The sequence below is a fragment of the Schistocerca americana genome, chromosome 2, assembly GCF_021461395.2.
Source record: "Schistocerca americana isolate TAMUIC-IGC-003095 chromosome 2, iqSchAmer2.1, whole genome shotgun sequence".
NCBI lineage: Eukaryota > Metazoa > Arthropoda > Insecta > Orthoptera > Acrididae > Schistocerca > Schistocerca americana.
Genome location: NC_060120.1, coordinates 866742336 through 866765787, shown reverse-complemented (window position 1 = coordinate 866765787; position 23452 = coordinate 866742336). Strand labels below are relative to the sequence as shown.

The 23452-nt window shown below is 39.6% G+C and overlaps 1 protein-coding gene across 2 annotated transcripts in view; it reads left to right on the top strand.

Annotated features, from left to right (window-relative positions):
- LOC124595715 (protein tramtrack, beta isoform-like) overlaps window positions 1–23452 on the top strand; it is a 182087-nt gene that overhangs the window by 108103 nt on the left and 50532 nt on the right. For both annotated transcript variants that reach the window (XM_047134582.1, XM_047134581.1), the window contains exon 5: window positions 5734–5784. In XM_047134582.1, coding sequence (XP_046990538.1) covers window positions 5734–5784 — 51 coding nt within the window. The remainder of the gene's footprint in view (window positions 1–5733; window positions 5785–23452) is intronic.

The window sequence follows — 23452 nt, the reverse complement described above, 5'->3', positions numbered from 1 at the left end:
CACTGTGGGATGAAAGAAATTTTATCAAATAAACAATGACATTCTTTTGATCTGCTATTCTGTCGTGAGTTTTGTGTTCACATTCATCATCATCATCGTCGTCATCACCATTATTATTTTATTAACATCCTCCATTGCTTACAGTAAAACTAGATTTGTTTGTTTTCTTAATTACTACCTTTGTTGTAGACACACAAACAATATTTTAAATATTGTGTAATCTCTCGTAAAATGGTTACTGGCATAAAATTACTACAGAGTTTGTTTTGCAATTGGTGACTGAAATAGGAAATTCTACTGAATTACATAATTTATGGAAGTCTTTTGAAAAGAGCTGTTCCAATTCATTTTTCCTTGTTGGCCAGTTTACGCCCTTCATTATTACACTTTTAATAGTATGGTTCTCTGCCTGTCCAAGTTACTACATTCCAGTAACATGTGTTCCAGAGTTTGGTTTCCTACAGTACATGGACATATGGCATGGTTATGCTGAGTCGATGGTTGTAAGCCTTCAATTTTCCATCTCCCATTAATATTGGTGTGAAATTAAGAGATATTGGCAATCTGATCACCAATCTACTGCACTGTTGGAAAATATTCTTTTACAACAATTTCTTTTGTAATCGTTGTCCCCCTTTCTCTTATTCTTTCAGAACCGCTTTTTGTGAGATTTATTTCACAAAGATTTTGGCATGCTTCATAAAACTAATTTCCTCATGTGATCTGGATACCCTGTTTGCCAGCTTGTCCACAAGTTCATTTTCATGTATGCATATGTGAACTTTATCTGAGCAAAAGTGTATAACCCAATTCTTTTTTGCAACATTCTTATCTGATTTCTTGTTATCATGATTAGGCTTTTGTGATGGTTTGGATTCCTCAAAGAATGTAATGTTGCTTTACTGTCAGCATTTATCACTGCAATTCTTTGTAAAACGTCTAATGTGTTTATAGCTTTTTAAGAGCCTTTAAAAAGTCAAAGAACTGAAAGTGTGAGCATTCATTTTCCAGTTTATATTTCATCAGATATGTTTTTTTAAATGTTTGCATTTGTAACCTGTGCTTTGTTGTACTGCTGGAATCTGGTCCTGTGAAAGAAAAATACCAATGAATTTCTGATTCAGTTATGAAGCACATTTTTGTTGTCACTGGTATCCCATTGCTTTGTGATTCACTACAGAAACCATGTTTGGTTTGGGTCGTTTTCCTTTATTATTGTTGTTGTTTGTTTATTTTTATTGTTGTTGTTTATCTGTTGTCTTGTAACTGCTTGAATTATGCTTGCTTCCATGTGCAAGCCACATTTTACATCACGTCATGTTGTTATCACAAAATGACATGCTTGCTGAAGATGGAAGTAGTCTTCTGATAATTGTCACTCATTCTGATTTACACAGACATGATGAGAAGAGCAGAAGGAAAGACTTGTATTTGATTTGTTACTACTGTATCATAACTTTAATCTTTCTGCTGTTTTTCAAATGGTAATTATGTTAAAAAGTGTAGAAACTAGATGATATATGTTATTTTTTGAAATTAGTTTACTTTGAGAAAGAACACTCATATTATTTAGGTGCTTCATAGGTGTAATTAAAATAGCTTTGACACAGTAGTGTAGTATAAGTATGTATCTAATTTTGTTTGCTTGAATATGAACTCCAGTTCAGTGGAAAGAAGTGTTGACATCAGTGCTTCTGTTCCCCCCTTCCCCACACATTTCATTATCATGCCATTAATCTTAGCAGAAAAGTGAGTTAAAACAAAGTATTTCCTGAAATGTCATCATTGTAGATCCAATGCATTGTGTTTAATGGAGACAATATTTTGATGATATTTCCTGCTGGTCTCTTTGTGGCACCCAAATGACTGAGACAATCTTTTATAATGTGTTTGTTCTCCCCTCTTATACCGTGGACAAATTTGTGATCTTCTGTGTGAGTCCTTCTTCTCCAACAGTCATTCAACTGTCTTTGATTCTGCATTTGCTCATGCACTTCAATTCCCTACTTGTTTGTGTATGATCTATGAGTTTTTGATAACCCTTGTCAATTTAAATAAATAGTAGTAGTAATTATAATCTATATCCTCAAGCAGACACAGTCATAGAAGACATGACAAAGAAGAAAGCAATTTAAAAAACCTAGAACCTGCGCAATAGTCTCTGGGTAAACTGACCAGAACACCAACAAGATGGCAGTGAATCTCTCACTGCTTCTATATTTTCTGGCATCTTCGATAAAATTAATAAAACAAATAACAATCAATCACAAGATTAACCATTTGAAAGTGTGTTTATGGATGTGGTATGTGCTTCATGCTGCCGCTGAAAACCCATCTTGCAGCATGAATTCAAGAATGAGGGAGAAGTAATAAAAAATAGAAACAAATGCAGTTTCAAGTGAGGAATTGCTGTGTAGATATTCTAAGTTTTAAATTGTGAAAATTTCACCTTATTATTGTTGTTATTGTTATACAAGACACCATTTGTGTAGTATTGCTGTAGCCAAACATGTTTGATTACTTTCTATCCTATCTGCAGTGATTTTTGTTCTGTCTTACTTTACATTGTCTGTTATTTCAGCTACCTTGCATTCTATAGCTTGTCTTAGTGGTAAACCTGTAGTATTGTTCCCCATTGTTTTAACATGTTTTAACCAATGGAAAACAAGACTACAGAATGAAAAACAGTGACAAGCTGTAGAATGAATGCTATGGTGGAGGGGGGGGGGGGGGGAGTACCCACATAAAATAACAGCTAGTATCATGTGAGATGGAATAATAAACAAACCCACTGAAGACAACTGAGAAAGTGCTTTAATATGTTTGGGCAAAGCAAAAATAAGCAAATGGTGCCTTGTATAAGACCTAATTTTTAGCTAGCATGGAAATTGCAACCCAATGGCTGTGCTGCTGTAACATCGTTTCCCGTCAGATCACCAAAGTTAAGTGCTGTCAGGCTGGGCTAGCTCTTGGATGGGTGACCATCCAGTCTGCTGGGCACTGTTGGCAAGTGGGGTGCACTCAGCCCTTGTGAGGCAAACTGAGGAGCTACTTGACTGAGACGTAGCAACTCCGGTCTCGTAACAAACGTACAGCCAGGAGAGCCCCTCCATATCTGCATCCGGTGATGCCTGTGGGCTGAGGATGACATAGCGGCCAGTCAGTACCTTTTGGCCTCCATGGCTTGTTTAGTAGTATGGAAAATAAGATCTTCAACATCCATAGATGTTATCTAATCATTAAACAGTTATCCAAAAAAAAGGGAAGGAAGAACACAGTATACATCTACAGATGAATCATAGTGGCACATAGAAACTACGATTAACACTATCTTATAAATTTTCCCATTCGTGGTAGCCATAGCTGTGGATATGTATGCATGCGTGTGTGTGTGTGTGTGTGTGTGTGTGTGTGTGTGTGTATGGGGGGGGGGGGGGGGGGGGGGGGGAAGGAAGGTTGTACTTGTAATAGATAAAGAGGGAAAGTTCTTAACTTAGTGCATTTTCCTGTTCCTTCAAGTGTAGATGGAGACCCATAACTAAGTGGCATCAGATCAGATGAGCAAGCTGGGCTGCTTTGTTTATGGAAGACAACACATTGAGGAAATATAGTTTGGGTTGTGTTGAGTATACTAAAACTAGTTTAACGTATAAATTTGACTCTCATACATCCAGAGCTACATTCATTGCTTTAAATGAGCATCTTTGTCTGCTACTACATAAAAATATTGCATGGAATGTGCCAAATATATTACAATTACGCCTACTAATTCATAATGTCAGATGATGTTGGCAACTTTATTTTAAAAGTCATTAGTTTGTAAAATTACTGTAATTAAAAATCCAGGATGGAAAAAAGAAACAAAAGTGAGGAAAGACGATGACTCTCAGGACTGAGTGCTGCATGGGGCATAGAAAAACGTAATGTTCAAAGATGTTACCAGCTTACAGAGTTCTCTCTCTTTGTGTAGTGCAAGTACACTCTCTCATGCACAACCACAGGACAGCCAAACACACCAACTCACGGGCATTGTGTCACTGAATGTTTGAGTGCTTAGTCATGTAGACAAGAGTGAGGAAAGAGGGCAGCAGAGAAAGGGTAAGACATATGTGTCAATAAGTGGGTTGGGAGTATGACAAAAGCGGAGACTCCCAGTGGAAGTAGTAAATGAGAACTGAAAAGGTAATGTTCGCAAAATTGAGAGACATATTCTGTTACATGTGCCACACTCCAATCAGTGGTTGTCTTTCATCATTTTTGTTTATTGTTTACCTAATTTCAAATCCTTGTACAAATATTTGTACTGGCTTAAATGCTCTTCACAGAGAAGACATGAAGCAAATGTCATGTTTTCTGTTTCTCAGCACCTTATTTATTTATTTTATTCAATGAATGGTTTGGAGAGTCTTGAAGCGAGGAATTTGACTTTAGTCTGTTTAAACACTTTGCAGAATGAGGCATCTGTTTGTTGTGACATTGGTTATGATGCTATACTCCACTACTATAGAAATCAGTAGCAAAAATGAGGATGTAACATTCGTATTTTGAAAATGATCATTAACCACATTACAGGCACAGAAATGAGCTGAAAAACATTTTTTTTATTTTTCAGAGGCTGCAGTTCAAATTTTTTGCTGTTTTAAAGTACTACATGCTATTAGATTCTGTCTTTCCTTCCAAAGCTTTTTTCACCTTTTTTGCTTATTAATGAAGAATGTGTTTAGTTTGAAATTTTCTGTTATGAATGTTTCTCTGATCTTCCCTCCTCCCCCCCATCCACCCACCTCTCTCTCTCTCTCTCTCTCTCTCTCTCTCTCTCTCTCTCTCTCTCTCTGAATCATGTTAATTTCTTGAAAACAGAACTGCAAAACTTTCTCAGAACATTATTAGCAGCCACAAGTGAAACCAGAACTATTTCTAAGTGGCACTCAGATACATCTCTTTTTCCTTATTAACGTGACATGATGACTTTATTGAAATCTCTGTTGATGTGGTTTCTGTTTTGTACTTCCTTACTTCAGTTTGTTAGCCAAGATCTTAAGAATTTTCTTTGTCTGGTTGACCTGCTGACAGTCTTAACAAACAAAAGGTTCATTTTTCACCTCCACAAATACTCATGAATCTCATTATGGTTGTGAAAGCAATTTATTTATGTTGGTAAATGTTGTTATTAGTACATAAGTTCTAGAAATGGTTCTTCTCTTTTATGTTCAAAATTTTAGATATTAAATTGGAGCATATCCAGTATTCATGAGACATTTTCTTTAACTGTGTGGTTGTAGTTCATATATTGACCATACATTGTTTGCTATGTAATTAAATTATGTTGATAATACTTCACTTTCAGTATTATTGATATGTTTTGTTTGATTTGTTGACAATTTATGTACCTTTGATGCAATAATGTTCCAAAATTAAGAGAGGCGAAGGTTGAGGCTTAACTAATTGTTTTCAGTGATATGTAATGTAGATCCCTTTTGTAATGTATACTTCCCTGAAGGGAGTGGGTCCTATTGTTGTATTTTTTGTCCCAAGAGATTGAAAATAAAGGATGTATGCTGATTAAATTTTGCACTTGTCTGATTTTATTTTAGTTCCATTGTAAACACTTTCTCCCCCACCCCCTTCTGTTTCTATGTTTACCATTAGTTATTTCTTTTGCTTTGTAATTTCAGTTTCATAACACTAATGTGTGAAGTATTTTTAGTTCATTTGAATTTTTGTTTTCCACAGGGAACACCAAGTCAGAAACAACAATTGACGTGAATACTGAAGCTTTACCAGGTAGGTTTTCCATTGCATGAAATGTCCTATAAATACAGCAGGTACTCCCATAAATGTAACACACAGCATGAATATTATGTCAATGATGAGTTTTATGAGTTTTAGGGTGATTCATTCAGTGCGGGACAGAACAAATAAATTGCATAAAAGCAAACATCGTTGAATAAAGGAAAAGGAAAAGGTCATTACATACTTGCATGTGTATGTTAAGCATCTCTCCCAATATTGAAACTGGTCAGCTAGTACTGCCAATGACAGGGTAATTTGCTATTCAACAGTCTAAAAATATCAGTGACTCTTGTACAGGTATTTTCGCTGTACCCTCTTCAGTTCTGCTTCAGCTACTTAACTCTGAGGGTCTAAGTCCAATATCCAAGCCCATGATCACAAGGGAAGTCACACATTTTTAAAGGTGTAATAATGCTTCCATACCGTGCATTCATGTGAGACGGTGTCATTTCTTGCTGAAAATATACCCCTGTAAGCTTGCTGTTGTAAGTCTGCTTCTTCAGAAACAGAGATTTTATTAAGCAATGGATACAACTTGGTGTATACAGTAATCTGAAAGGTTGTTTAAAAACTACGTTTAGTGCAGGAAAACATTATTTATGTATTCATCTGCAAAGCTCTTAAATATGAACCACACTCTTGGTGTACCCATCTGCCATTGGTTCATTCACTGATGACACATCTGTCGGTTGAACGATGAACAAAGACAGTACCACTTTAAGATGACAGGCAAGTCCATGTTTTATATAACATCAGTGTTGGATAACAAACAAAGCCCAAGGGAAAGTCACATAGTTCAGCCCCACTATCAGTAGGCATATCGGGGAGCTTGCTATAAACATCGGCTATTTGACAAATGTCTGCTTGTGTCTGTGTATGTGCGGTTGGATATGGGTGTGTGTGCGAGTGTATACCTGTCCTTTTTTCCCCTTAAGGTAAGTCTTTCCGCTCCCGGGATTGAAATGACTCCTTACCCTCTCCCTTAAAACCCACATCCTTTCGTCTTTCCCTCTCCTTCCCTCTTTCCTGATGAAGCAACCGTTGGTTGCGAAAGCTTGAATTGTGTGTGTATGTTTGTGTTTGTTTGTGTGTCTATCGAGCTGCCAGCGCTTTCAAAACTTGGTTTTCTCTGGATGCCTTGTAGCTTTTCAGCTTTGTGAGTGCAGTTTCCACCTCTTGGACTGTTGGGGTTAATTTTTAAACATTCCTGTGATTATTCACAGTGCACAAGTTCATTGAATCCTTTTGCCATTATTTGAGGATTTACCTTGTTACTTTGTGCCATTTTCTGTCTGTCCTCACTTTTCAGCATTAATGTAGGGGAAGGGGAGGGCCACATTTTGGCACTTGTCTTCCAAAGATTTTGTAATAGTCTCTGGAATTAGTTTTCTGGTAAGTTTCTTCTAATGTGTTGAGCACATCTTTCTGATATTGTCTCTTGATTTACCGATTTACCTCATAATTTTTGTTTGTTTTTTTCTGATGTTTTGGAAGCTGATTGTATGTGTTTCTATTATGTGGCTTTGAAATTGTAACTATGCCCCTTATCTTTCTTTGTGAATCTTGTCACAATCTGAAGTCCACGAGGTACATCTTTTGTGCATGTTTAAGGAGGCAAATTTTTCAGCTTGTAATCAGTGCCAGTTCTTCTAAATTGTCCATTAATTTTGTATTTGTTTGATTTCTTGATCATTGTCATTTCAGATTAGTTTTTGTGGGTCATAATTCCTCTTTTCTCTGTTGGTTTCTCATTTATTCTTTTTAGAGGTGTGAATTTAAATTTGATTTGACTATGTATAGGTCTAAACCTATGTCTATTCCTCATAGTACTTCAACATTGTAGACTTCTCACTGAAATAATTTGTCAATACATACATAATCAAGACACCATTCCTCTTTTCTCCAGTTAGGATGTTTACAACCTTTAAGTTTGGTGGCATCCCTTTTAATTATGTTGAGTTGGGTATGAAGCTGTGCTGTCTGCAGGGTTCAGTAAGTCTGTGGCTGTTCCTAGTGGTATATTTCTGTGGAGCCCATTTCTTGGTTGTAAACTGATAGAAAAAAAAATCCCAAGATCAAGACATAAATAACGTAGAGTAATGAAATTTTAGGAATACGTTTGTCTAGGTAACATATTTAAGTGATTAGCATTGCAAGTTCGCAGGCAAATGTAAGTGCAAGAAAAACCATTGCAAATTTGACATGGTGGCACATTATTAACTGGTGTAACCACCAGAATGTTGCCATGTGATGATTTCCTGTACTTGCTTAATTGGAGACAGATCTGGTGATCGAACAGGCCAAGACAGCATATCAACATTCTGTAGAGCATGTTTCTTTACAACTGAGTATGTGGACAAGCATTATGTTGTGCAAAACACCCTGTAGAATGCTGTTCATAATTGGCAGCACAGCAGGTCTATTCACCAGACTGAGTTATACATTTGCAGTTATGGTGCATGGGATAACTACAAGAGTGCTCCTGGTGTCAATTGAAATTGCACTCCAGAACATAACTGCTGCAGATGCATTACAATGTGCCACAGCCATAAGCTGAACACAATGTTCTTCCCCCGCAGTAGTGCCACGTGGCCATCTGGAGCCCATTCTTCTTGCAGCCATACGTTTCTGCGACCAGTGCTGCCGGAAATCGTGTACAGTGGCTGCATTCCTGCCATGTCTTTCTGCAATATTGCAGAAAGAACATCCAGCTTGTCATAGTCCTATTACACAACTTGTTTAAACTTGGTGAGCTGCCTGATATTGCCATCTTCAGCATCTTAAAGGCATTCTTGACTAACATCAACTCAATATGTTGAATCTCAAAGGCAACTAACGCTCACATCTGTTACAGCGCATACTTGAAGCAAACCTGATTTGCATCCTCATAGTGGTATTGCTAGGCCACTCTTATGCAACTGGTGCAAAATTTCAGTAGATGTCATCTTTCAGATGTAGAAACATGTCTATCAACTTCCATTTACCTTGCAAAACTCCTCCTTAGTATTAGGAATTTTTTTTTTTTTTTTTTTTTTTTTTTTTTTTTTTTTTGTGTATCTCAGTTTTTCCCCACTTCTTATTTGGACTCTGGAGTCTCCTAATAGTGTCTTAATATTGCTTTTATTTACTCAGATCATCATCAGACAAAGCTTTTCCACACCTTTCCTGATCTTTGTCAGAAAATTTTTCTCATTGGTATGGGCATGGTTGTTTATGATGGTATGTTGATTTGTTGGTTTTCAGGTTGAAGTTGCAGTTCTTAGTGAAATGGCTTGGAAATCAATTACGTATGATTTTTAATTTTGTAGTAAAGTCTTGAGTCATTGATAGGCAGACACAAAAAGAAAGAAAACTTGCAAGCTTTGTTTAATTATGTTATTGTGTGCTGGTGAATGTTTGGGTGATTTTACAAGCTCCAGTAGATTGTTGCATTCTAGGTGCTTACCCACCAAATCTGATGAAGGCATCTCTTGCTTTATTGTTGGGGAGGTCAGTGGAATTTTTCCCAAAAGACTTGTTCATACTGAGACAAAAATTTGGAACCATTCACATTGCATTCCATCTTTTTCTTCATTATAGGCATAAGTTCATACCCCATGACAAGTATTACAGTTTCCCTTCCTGTTTCCAGAAATATGAACTTCCTATATCTGTACACAAGTGGATAATAGTTCAAGAATGCTATCAGGCACAAGAGCAGTGTTTGTATTGATTGTTCAAAATTTTCTGACTCTTTCTTGACTGACATTGATTAAAGGAATCCACACATCGCCAAATGTTGATGTAGTGGTTATTCAATAGTTCATCCTTCTTGCAAACAGCAACAACCAAAAATGTGAACACAGTACTGTTACTGAAAAGCATCACATTTGTAGACAGGCACAACAAAAAGACTGACACATTGAGCTTTTGGTCAAAGACTTCTTCAGAAAGGAAAAGAAAAACATACATACATTCACAACAAGCAAGCACACCTCACACACACAACTGCTATCTCTCTCCCCTTCAGCCAGAATGCACTGTATCGCATCAAATGGAAGCAGCAATTTTGTTGGGATGAGGAACCAGGGGGGAGAGGGAGAGCAGGTTACAGATGGGGAAAGAGGAGACAGCACTACCTGGCATGATTAGGTCTTGAGACAAGGCTGCCAGACACAGTGTCAGGATGTTGTGGGGGAGGGAGGGGTGGAAAAGGAGAGGAGCAGAGAAGGGGGAAAGACTGGTGGCTGTATCAGCAGAAAGTGGCACACTGTGAAGCTGAAGAGTTGTGAATTGGGGGGAGGTGATAGGACAGAGGGGCTGAAAACTGTTGGTTGGATAGTGTGCTGACAGTTGGTTACCATAGGTTGAGGCTGGGATAATTTCAGGAGTGGAGAATGTGTTATAACATCTGTCTGTGCAGATCAGAAAAGTTGGTGATGGAGGGGAGGATCCAAATGGCCCAGTTTATGAAGCAGCCATTGAAAATGAGCATGTCATGTTCAGCTGCATGTTGCTTCACAGGGTGGTCCCTTTTACTCTTGTCCACAGCTTGTCAGTGGCCATTCATCCTGGTGGACACCTACCAATAAAAAGCTGTGCAATGATTGCAGCAGAGCTCGTATATGATATGACTGTTTTCCCAGGTAGCCTGGCCTCTTATAGCGTGGGGTAAGCCTGTCACAGGACGAACTGGGTAGATGGATTGAGCAGGCCTTGCACCTGTGGCAAGGGGTTGGGATTGGGATTGGTATAGGGATGGACTAGGATATTGTGGAGTTTGGGTGGGTGACAGAAAACTATTTTGGGAAGAGGTGGGAAGGGTTTTGGGTAGGGGACCCTCATTTCAGAGCATGATGATACATAATCAAAGCCCTGGCAAAGGATGTAGTTTAGTTGCTTCAGCCAGGTGTGGTATTAGGTGATGAAGGGTGCGCTGCTTTGTAGTTGCTTTTTGGAGGGTGATGGGAGGTTGATAGTGTGTGGGAATATGTCTATGTCATGGGAAATCTCTTTGCAGTCTAGGTGTGGGAGGGGAGGGGCGTAGTGCCTGTCTGTTAAGACCCCTGTGAGACTTTCTGCATATTGCACAAGAGACTTCTTGTCACTGCACATACATCATCTCTGGAATGCCAGGCTGTATGAAAGGGATTTTTGGTGTGGAAGGAATGGCAACTGTTAAAATGCAGGTACTGTTGGTGGTTGGTGGGTTTAATGTGGACAGAGGTCTGGGTGGAGCCATCAGAGAAGAGGTGGTCAACATCCAGGAAGATGGTACTCTGCATCAAGAAGTATCAGGTGAAATGGATGGGGGAGAGGGTGTCAAGGTATTCCCACCTGCTGCGTTCAATCACTACCTCTCAGTTCATGTCTTCATAACACCTTCATTGATTTGATTAGATTAGATTAGTACTTGGTCCATAGATCATGAATACGACGCTTTGTAATGATGTGGAATGTGTCAGGTTAATAAAAGGTGTCTATACAAGATATTACATTACACAAAATATTACATGACACTTAATATTTTTAATTTTTTTTCTGTGGGGGTTGGGGAAATTACCCACTTACTATATCCAAAAATTCATCTAATGAGTAGAAGGAGTTGCCATTAAGAAATTCTTTTAATTTCCTTTTAAATGCTATGTGGCTATCTGTCAGACTTTTGACGCTATTAGGTAAGTAATCAAAGACTTTTGTGGCAGCATAATTTACCTCCTTCTCAGCTAAAGTTAGCACTGTCATTTGCAACACACTCCTCTCCTTTATTTCTCCCCCTCCCCCACCCTCTCCACCTCTTCCCCCCACCCGTACCCTGCTGTCTGTGCCTCTTCTTCACCCTACACCGGATTGCTGCATCTGCTCAACACAATACACTTTCATTCTTGCCAAAGCGGAGATAGTGGTCATTTGTGCATGAGGTGGGCTTGTTTGTTTGTTTGTGTGTGTGTGTGTGTGGGGGGGGGGGGGGTTGTTTGTTTGTTTGTTTGTTTTGCTTTTGCTTCCTGAGGAAGGCTGTGGATGAAAGCTCAATGTGACTGTGTGCAACTTAATGTGCCATCGTTACAGTTAGTCACAATCTATCCTTTTTATAATATTGCTGATATTCCAACCTGCACTTTCCATTGTATGTATGTTCTTTTTCAGGCATATTATTCTTGCAGCTCAAGAATCTCACAGCACAGAGTGAGAAATTTTATAGTAAAAGCATAGTATTGCCAAATCCTTGTCACATAGAAGCCAGCAGTTCAGATCTCCCCTTAGAAATCCAGATGTAATTTTTCTGTGGTTTCCTTAAGTTGCTAAAGCCAAATACTAGGGTGATGCCTCTGAAAAGAACACAATTGATCTCAGATCAGAATAAGAACATGTGAAACTATGGAGTACGAAGACAATACTCATATAGAAAATGTTGATGACAGTAATACAGTATAAGAATTTACTTCATTTTAAGTGTGTTAATAATAATGAATGGGAAAGTGATGGTCATGGTATGTTAGTACATATCATGTTTGCATTTGGATGAAATGTTTCAGGGAAAATCCAAACCAGGATAACTGTGTTACATAAACAAGCCTAGCAATCTGCGAAAATTATTGAAAGTGCTATTATGGGACTAATTTTTCAGAAAGAGATAGATTTTGGTAACAGATGTGATTTCTTCAGTTACATCTGTGCTTGAGTCTGTTGCAATACCATTATATTTTAATCATAGATAAACTACTTGTCCATATTTTACTGAAACAGTTATTATGAAAATTTCATTTGAACACAAAACCTGTGCCAACACTTCACATACCTTGTTAGGTATTTTAATAAAACTGTTCATTGCTGGATATTGGGAGCTTTCTCTCAAGAAATGAACATTTTTACAAAGAACATTTGAGTTATACAGGGTGTCCCAGCTATCTTGTCCACCCAAAATATCTCTGGAACAATAGCAGCTATTGGAAAACGACTTTCACCGGTATCAATGTAGGGCTGGGGCCCATGAATGTACATATTTGTAAACATTCTAAAACGAAAGCATATGTGTTTTTAACACAAACTTATGTTTCTTTTAAATGGACCTCCTATATTTTTTCTTCAGCAATCCATAGCATGACAAAGCACATACACAATGGCGTTGATTGCATCGCAATATTCCCATTACATCCCGAGATATTGAGATGCGAAGTTGACACTTGAAACACCCGACATGCGCTGCTAGCGCACGTCCTGAGGCTCAGGCGTGAACCCCACGCTGCCCGTAATCGCAGCAGGATGGCAGCAGACCGTATTATTCGTTTCGGACCTCTTGATAAGTGTGGAAGTGTGATTACGCATGTCAATCACATCGTGATTACGGGCAGCATGGGGTTCACGCCTGAGCCTCAGGACATGCGCTAGCAGCACATGTCGGGTGTTTCAAGCGTCAACTTCGCGTCTTAATATCTCGGGATGTAATGGGAATATTGCGATGCAATCAACGCCATTGTGTATGTGCTTTGTCATGCTATGGATTGCTGAAGAAAAAATATAGGAGGTCCATTTAAAAAAACATAAGTTTGTGTTAAAAAACACACATGCTTTCGTTTTAGAATGTTTCCAAATACGTACATTCATGGGCCCCAGCCCTACATTGATACCGGTAAAAGTCGTTTTCCAATAGCTGTTATTGTTCCAGAGATATTTTGGGTGGACAAGATAGCTGGGACACCCTGTATAATAAGATGTTAAATGGCCCAAGTCAGTTGGAGCATACCTACCTATAGAAGAAAAATGTGTTAGTCATTCAGTAAACTCTACAGGGTGATGTAGAGGAGTGCTTTGTTTGTTGTTTCTAGGCACTCAGAAATATTGAATTCTCCTGTTCATATGAAATCTGGTATTATGTTTCCATCAGTTAATTATTACATTACTGTACAAAGTTGAATATTGTTGTCATTTACATTACTTTTGGCAACTCAGCACCACCTGAAACTTTTTGCAGGCAGATATTATTAAGCTGGAGATTAGTGCTAAGTACAGATATATACTGGTACATCCCATTGCATTGAGTAGGTTGGAAGTCGTTTACCATGTGTGACATAAGACCTCATATGATCAGCTGCTCTATTATGGAAGAATGTTTCTTCTATCATGAGACTTTTATCAGTAACATTCCTGTAGCTTCCAATAGCAAGCATTCTTAGTTATGGACATTATTGCTATCAGGAAGAGATGAGGACAGGTGAACTCTACTCTCTCTAGTTTTTCCAACATTCATTTGTTGCCTCCATGGTGGAATATGTTGACATAATCTGTTCTATAATGTACCAGCACTCTGTAAATAAGTAAACAGATGTTCATATCCATGTCAGATCTTAACTTATTTATGCTCTTTTTTAACCTGTTAGTGAGATACTTTACATGAGAAGTCCAAATTAAATGGGAAGACAAGATTGTGCCCCAAAAATGAACATATAACTTTATTTAAAAATGATATTTTCCCATTGCTAGAATTTTATTTACCAGTCCTAATCTTATTTGAGTAAAGATTGTTATGGTAGATCTTTCTTTAGAATTTCTAGTTGGTTATCGAAAGTCCATTGATCGAAACTGCTGACTGCTTGATTAAGTTTATTTGGTATCTTTTTTGTAGTACCTTAACGGGTTCATTAGTAGAGAAATCATTAGAAAATATCTGTCCTGGAATGGTCACTTAAAGGACCTCTGTATAAATATTAAAAAGGATGTGGCTTAAAGTTTCCCTCTTGGGGAAGTTCCAGAGTTCCTGTTTAGGACTCTGAAGTTCTTTTGATGGTGTACATTTATCATTCTATGAGACAGGAAACTACTGATCCCTTGTACAAAGTTGAATGGAATTCCTGTACTACAAAACTTTTCCTGAAGCAAAGGAACTATGATATTGTCATATGCTCCTTGACTGTCAATGAATCATGTCATCGTAAATTTCTTTGTGGTGAATGTTAAATGAATGTCAATATAATGAAAAGCATAGATTACTACTCACCATATCGCAGAGATACTGAGTCACAGATATGCATAACAAGACTGTTAAACAAGTAAGTTTTTCAAATTAAACACACACACACACACACACACACACACACACACACACACACGACCACTATCTCTGTATGCCAGGGCCATGATGTTCATGACAAATAGTTTTCCTGTGGCCTCAATTGGTAAGTGTTGTAATACAGCACAGTGAATATTGTCTATTCCTGATGCCATATTTGTTGTATGCTTTAAGGAGATCATTAGTTTCTCCATTGTGAATGGTTGACACTGGAAGAGGGCAGAAAGTCTTCTGGGAATTCTGACTGTAGGGAAGGGACATTTATGAGTGCTATTTAATCCAGCAAGTTATCTATCTAGGATATATCTTCAGAATAATTTTTAACTTCAACATTTCAGCATGGCAACATTTTAATTCTTGTCCATATTTCTTTAGCTGTAATTTTGTTGCTGAGGTTATTACAGTTTCGAATAAAGTGTCCTTTTGCTTCAAGAATAATTTCAATGTGATTGACTGCTTTTATATTGCAGAAACGGTCCTACTGTTTGCTGTAACTGATAGGTGCTGAGTTTTTACTGTTGAACATTGTTATCCCACCGTACATCTGGGGGTCCCATGTGTTGCTTTGCTACCTTCTTCATCAGGACATCTTCAGTGCTGCCATTCATAATAAAATTATTAATTTAGTCTCCATTATTTTAGAATGATCACACCATCTGGCTCCTCTGGCATGCCATTTTCCTGCAACTGTCTGGCATGGAGTATAAAGATTGGGAGACCTACTTCTACCCTTGTGCGTAAATGATTTTATCTCATGCTGTCCTTCTGTATCAGTCACTGACATTTTGTTGCCATTTCTGGAGAAGACAGTCTCATGCCTACAGCCATGAGTCAACGACAGGGTTGGTACCAATGATGGTGCCCCATCACTTATGAGGGAAACTCCCCATTGGGTGCCCGCACGCACGCACACACGCGAGCGCACACACACACACACACACACACACACACACACACACACACACACACCTAAGATATTTAGTGGTAAGATGACCCAGTGGATAGCCGGTCAAAAACTGAACCCAGATCAAGCATGAAAACAGGAAGAAGATGTGCTGAACTGTGAGAAAAGCAGCAAAGTCAAAACAGTGCACACTCCAAGCTTAAGATGTGCAACATCAAGAAAATTTGAATAGCAGTGGCATGATGATTATGTGTCCTGGTATTAGACAGCAAAAGGAGAGACCCGTGTTCAAATCTCCCTCGTGTGCCGCCCCCCCCCCCCCCTTTTTTTTTTTTGTTTCAAAATTACGAACTGGCCATCCGGTCATTGACGTGTTTGTTCACTGTATTCAAATTTGTGTTGGTGTCATGTCCATTTGCAACAGTAAGGTGCAAGGATGGGACCTGCAGACGTATGTACTTTGTATTTCTTCTACCCAAGTACCGTATGTTATGACTCTTTTTGGAAGTTTTGGCTCTTGAATTGCTTTGTTGTAATGTAGTGCACACCCGTTTATTTGTTGTTTTCATTTCTGTGAGAGAGCTACGTGGCATCTTGCCTCCTCTCACTGTTCATCACCTTTACTTGCAAGGTAATATATTCTTACTACATGGCTCATATCCTGTAACCAATTTATAAAATGACACTTGCCAAGACTACAGAAGGAGAACAGACATGTCAGTGACCAAACAGAAAGTTCATAATAATTGTGTGTGTGTGTGTGTGGGGGGGGGGGGGGGGGGGGGGGGGGGGATGGAGCTTAAGGGAGATTCGAACAATAACCATGACCCCATGATTCTTGCAATTTGCTCAATATTCCGTATCTTGAGCTTGGACCATTCACTGTTTCTGTTTTGCTTCTTTTTTCACAGTTCAGTACAGCTTCTCCCTGTTTTCTTGCTCGATTTGTGTTCAGTTTTTGACAGGCTATCCGTTGGACTATTTTACCCCTAAATCTGAAGGGAGGGGGGGGGGGGTGCGATGGGGAGTTCCCATTTTTGTTAGCACCCATGGTCTGAGGGTCTTTGACCAACAATCAAATGTCCTGGGTCCAGGGTTTGAACCTTGTCACTGTGTAAATTTTGAATGAAAATCATCAGCAATAGTGGCTAAAGACTTCCGCCATAAGAAGTCACCCTCATTCTGCCAGCAGCCTCGTCAAAGAGGGCAGAGGAACGGACAGAGGTTCAAGGTACTCTCTTGCTCTTAGTGTGGAAAATTGTTCCAACAAGGCAGAAGAATCAGCAGTGATCAATGGCTGGAGGATACAGAAGGCAATGGAAGCCAGTGTAGACACATAAGTGTATCCACAGAACTTGTGACGTGTAATTGAAAAAATGTCACGATGATCTCACCATTGCCAAAAGATTTCGGAATAGTTCCCCTTTCAGTTCTGGGGACTGCCAAGGGGGAGGTGACCATGAGAAAAAGATTGAATAACTAATAAAAGAATAATGTTCTTGGAATGTCAGAAGTTTTGAACATGGTAGGGAAGCTAGAAAATCTGAAAAGAGAAATATTAATGCTCAATCTAGATGCACTGCAGGTCAGTGAAGTGAAATGGAAAGATGACAAGGATTTGTGATAAGATGACTGCAGTGTAATATCAGCAGCAGCAGAAAATGGCATAACAGTAGTAAGATTCATTATGAATAGGAAGGTAGGGCGGAGAGTGAGTTACTGTGAACAAGTCAATGATAAGGTTGTTCTCATTTGAATTGGCAGCAAACCAACACTGACAACGATAGTTCCTGTATACATGCCCACATTGCAAGCAGAAGATGAAGAGAGAAAGAAAGTATATGAGGATGCTGAATGCGTAATTCAGTACGTAAAGAGAGAGAGAAATATAATAGTCATGTAAGACTGGAGTGCATTTGTAGGGGAAAGAGTAGAAGAAGGGGTTACAGAAATATATGGACTTGGTAGCAGGAATGAAAGGGGAGAAAGACTAATTGAGTTCTGCAATAACTTTCGACTAGTAATAGTGAGTACTCGGTTCAAGTATCGTAAGAGGATTAGAAGGTATACTTTGAAAAGGCTGGGAGATATGGTAAGATTCCAATTAGATTACATTGTAGTCAGACAGTGATTCCAAAATTATATATTAAATTGTAAGGTGTACCCAGGATAAGATACAGACTAAGATCACAATTCAATAATTATGAGAATTAGGGCAGAAGTTTAGGAGACTAGTCTGGAAGAATCAGTGTGCCAAGAACTGGAGTACAGAAGTACTAAGAAATGTAGGAATACACTTGAAGTTCTCTGAGGCTATAGGTACTGCTATAATGAAAAGCTCAGTAGGCATTTCAGTTGAAGAGGAATGGACATATCAGAAGAGGACAATTACACAAGTTGGAAAGAAAAACAGGTACAAGAAAGGTAAAGGCACAGAAACCAAGAGTAACAGAAGATGTATTGAACAATGGAAGAAGGAAGTACAAAAATGTTCAGGGAAATTCAGGAATACAGAAATACAAGTCACGTAGTGAATGAAATAAATAGGAAATGCAGGGAAGGTAAGGTGATATGGCTACATGAAAAATGTGAAGAAACCAACAAAGAAATGATAATCAGAAGGAAGCACATAGATAAGTCAAAGCAAGGTCAGTAACATTAAGAGTGCAATGGGAATTACATTGTTAAATGCCAAGGAGAGAGCAGATAGGTGGAAAGGTGGTTAAATGGGGGGGAGGTAGGTGGTGCCCCAGGGATCAGTGTTGGGGTCACTGCTGTTCCTTATTTATATAAATGATATGCCCTCTAGTATTCCGGGTAACTCTAAAATATTTCTGTTTGCTGACGACTCTAGCTTGGTAGTAAAGGATGTTGTGTGCAACATTGGCCCGGTTTCAAATAGTGTAGTTCATGACCTAAATTCATGGCTTGTAGAAAATAAACCAATGCTAAGTCACAGTAAGACGTAATTTTTACAGTTTCTAACACACAATTCAACAAAACCTGACATTTTAATTTCACAGAATGGGCATATGATTAGTGAAACTGAACAGTTCAAATTTCTAGGTGTTCAGATAGAAAGTAACCTGTTGTGGAAAGCCCTTGTTCCAGATCTTGTTCAGAGACTTAACGCTGCCATTTTTACTATTCAAACGGTATCTGAAGTAAGTGATCGTTCGACACGAAAATTAGTCTATTTTGCTTATTTTCATTCACTTATGTCATATGGTATTATATTTTGGGGTAACTTTTCCCATTCTAAAAGGATAATTTTGGCTCTGAAACGGGCCGTTTGGGCATATATATATAGACACACACACACACACACACACACACATCCATCCTATGTGTTTGTGTGCGAGTGTATACCCGTCCTTTTTTCCCCCTAAGGTAAGTCTTTCCGCTCCCGGGATTGGAATGACTCCTTACCCTCTCCCTTAAAACCCACATCCTTTCGTCTTTCCCTCTCCTTCCCTCTTTCCTGACGAAGCAACCGTTGGTTGCGAAAGCTAGAATTTTGTGCGTATGTTTGTGTCTGTTTGTGTGTCTATCGACCTGCCAGTGCTTTCGTTTGGTAAGTCACATCATCTTTGTTTTTTCTTGTTAACAATATTAGCTTATTCCCAAGAATAATCAGCTTTCACTCAGTTAATACTTGGCAGAAATCAAACCTGGATTTGGATCGGACTTCCTTAACTCTTGTGCAGGAAGGTGTGCAGTATACTGCTGCATTCATTTTCAGTAAGTTTCCACAAGAATTAAAAAATCTTAGCAGCAATCCACACGCTTTCAAATCGAAACTTGAGAGATTCCTCATGGGTCACTCCTTCTATTCTATTGAGGAGTTCCTTGAAAAACTAAGCTGATTCTTGTTGTATTGTTGATTGCATTTACTTAAACTTATGGCTTGACTTTTTTCAGGTTCATAATCATTTTATTTTTATCTGTTATTACTTTTATGTTGTAATTTCATGCACTGACATGTTCCATAACCTTGGAGATTTGCTCCTCAATTTGGTCCTACAGAACTTGACTTATAAATAAAAAGAAATGAATAAATAAAAAGTACATTGTAGGCCTCTATGAGCAGGAGAACTTGTTTGATAATGTTATTGAAGAAGAAACAGGAGTCAGTAGGGGAGAGATAGGGGATTCAGTATTACAGTCAGAATTTAAAAGACCTTTGGATGTCTTAAGATTGAAAGAGGCAGAAGGGGTGGATAAAATCCTTCAGAATTTCTAAAATCATTGGAGGAAGTTGCAATAAATCAACTAATCACTTTGGTGTGTAGAGTGTATGAGATTGGTAATATATCATCACACTTTCAAAAAACATCATCCACACAATTCCAAAGGAAGCAGGAGCTTGAGAAGTGCAAGGGTTATTGCAGTCAGCTTAACAGCTTATGCATCCAAGTTGCCAAGAAGAATAATATATAGAAGAATGGAAATGTTATATGAGGATCTGTTAGATGACTATAAGTTTGTCTTGAGAAAAGGTAAAAGCACTAGAAAGGCAGTTCTGATGTTTGGTTGATAACGGAAGTAAGACTAATGAAAAATCAAGACACATTCATAGGGTTTGTCAACCTAGAAAAAGCATTCAGCAGTGTAAAAGGATGCAGGATGTTTGAAATTTTGAGAAGAATAGGAGTGAGCTATAGGCAAAGATGAGTAATATACAATATGTGCTAGAAGTAAGAGGGAACAAACAGTAAGAGTGGAAGATCAAGAACAAAGTGCTTGGATGGAAAAGGGTGTAAAATAGGTAGTCTTTCACGCCTACTCTTCAGTCTATGCATTGAAGATGCAATGACAAAAATAAAATAAAGGTTCAAGAGTAGTATTAAAATTCAAGGTGAATGGGTATCATTGACAAGGTTCACTGATGATGTTGCTATCCTCAGTGGAAGTGAAGAAGAATTACAGGATCTTAAATGAAACAACAAGTTTACTGTTACCAGCCACTGTTTATTTATCTCCATGACACATTTCAAAGGTTTAAACCTCCATCATCAGGTGGATTTACATTTGTTAGTATAACATTTGTGTGTGTGTTGTGTTACAATTTTTTGGAGGAACTTGTGGCACTGTCTCCAGTGCTCACAGGTTCCTCTCACTGTCATAATACATCACATGTACACTGTCATATTCTGTAAACAAATATGGCATCTGGAAACTAGTTTGGAAGGGAAAGTCCTCTCGTTCACTACATGCCACAGTGAATCCTGTAATGCCCCATTTACAGAGTGGGAGCTCCTCAGTGCCCTTGCACATTGCCCCGACACTGCTCCTGGGCCAGATCGGATCCACAGTCAGATAATTAAACATCTGACTACAAGCAAAATCTCCTCGTCATCTTCAACCAGATTTGGTGTGATGGCATCTTTCCATCGCAATGGCAGGAAAGCATCATCATTCCGATACTCAAACCTGGTAAAAACCCACTTGGTGTGGATAGCTATTGGCCCATCAGCTTCACCAACGTTCTTTGTAAGCTGCTGGAATGTATGGTGTGTCGGCGGTTGTGTTGGGTTGGGTCCTGCAGTCACGTGGCCTACTGGCTCCATGTCAGGGCAGCTTCCATCAGAGTCGCTCTACCATAGAGAATCTTGTGTCCCTTGAGTCTGCCATCTGAACAGCCTTTTCCAGATGCCAACACCTGGTTGCCTTATTTTTTGATTAATGTAAAGTGTGTGACATGACCTGACGACATCATATCCTTGCCACATTATATGAATGGGGTCTCAGAGGCACGCTCCCGATTTTTATCAAAAATTTCCTGTCTTTCATACTTAACATGTCCAAGTTGGTGCCTCCCATAGTTCCCCCCATATCCAGGAAATGGGGTCCCGCAGGGCTCTGTATTGAGTGTCTCTCTAATTTTAGTGGCCATTAATGGTCTAGCAGCAGCTGGAGGCCCCTCCGTCTCACCTTCTCTGTATGCAGACGACTTCCACATTTCATACTGCTCCACCAGTACTGGTGTTGCTGAGCAGTGCCTACAGGGAGCCATCCACAAGGCGCAATCATGGGCTCTAGCCCACGGCTTCCAGTTTTCGGCCACAAAGTCGTGTGTTATGCACTTCTATCGGCATTGTACCATTCATCCGGAACCAGAACTTTACCTTAATGATGATCCACTCACTGTAGTGGAGACATGTCTATTCTTAGGACTGGTTTTTGGCACCTGATTGACTTGGCTTCCTCACCTTTGTCAGCTTAAGTGGAAGTACTGGCAGCACCTTAATATCCTCCACTGCCTGAACAACAACAACTGGGGTACAGATCACTCTACGTTGCTGCAGCCCTACAGAGCTCTTGTTCAGTCCCGCCTTGACTATGGGAGTCTGGTTTATGGTTCGGCGGCACCCTCAGTGTTGCATTTACTCGACCCAGTGCAGCACTGTGGCGTTTGCCTAGTGACAGGAGCTTTTATGACGAGTCCGGTGACCAGCGTCCTTCTGGAGGCCGAAGTCCCTCCAATGCGGGATAGGCATGCACAATTACTGGCCAGTTATGTTGCATATGTTCGTAGTTCTCCTGCCCATCCAAATTACTGTCTCCTTTTCCCACCCACGGCAGTTCATCTCCTGCATTGGTGGCCCAGGTCAGGGCTTACAATTGCAGTTTGTGTCCGATTACTTCTTTCCGAACTGGAGTCCTTGCCTTTACCACTGAGGTCCATTCACGTACACCTCTATGGTGTACACCTAGGCCATGGCTTCACCTGGACCTTTCACATGGGCCTAAGGACTCGGTTAACCCCGTGGCTCTCCGCTGCCACTTCCTCTCGATTCTTGACATGTACCGAGGCCATGAAGTGGTTTACACTGACGGCTTGATGGCTGATAATCATGTCGGCTGTGCATATGTCCATGGAGAACATATTGAACGGCATTCCTTGCCCGATGGCTGCAGTGTTTTCACTGCCAAGCTGGTGGCTATATCTCTTGCTCTTGAGCACATCCGTTCATGCCCTGGGGAGTCGTTTCATCTGTGTACTGACTCCTTGAGCAGCCTACAAGCTATCAACCAGTGCTACCCTCGTCATCCTTTGGTAGCGACCAACCAGGAGTCCATGTAAGCCCTTGAACGGTCCAGTCATTCAGTGGTGTTTGTCTGGACCCCATGTCATGTCGGAATTCCATGCAACAAACTTGCCGACGGGCCGGCCAAACAGGCTACGTGAAAACTGCTTAAGGAGATTGGCTTCTCTGCAACTGACCTGTGTTCAGTACTACGCTGCAAGGTTTTGTGGCTTTGGGAGATGGAATGGCATAACTCCAGTACGCACAACAAACTGTGTGCCATTAAGGAGACTAAGAATGTGGGGAAGACCTCCATGCAGGCCTCTCGCGAGGGCTCTGTGGTTCTCTATCGGCTCTGCATTAGCCGTGCTTGGGTAACACACGGATACCTCCTGCACCTCGATGACCCACCTCAGTCTCGGTGTGTGCCTGGCTGACAGTGCTCCATATCTTGGTGAGCTTTCCTTCTTTGGCTGCCCTGCAGTGGACTCTTCAGTTACTGGACTCGTTACCATTAATTTTAGCTGACAACGCTTCATTGGCTAATTTAGTTTTATACTTGGCGGTGGGTTTTATCGTTCCATGTAAGTTTTCATGCATGTCCTTTGTCCCTTTGTGTTCTCCACTCTAATGCTTTTAGGCTGGATGTTTTAACGTGTCACAGAGTGGTTTGCTTTT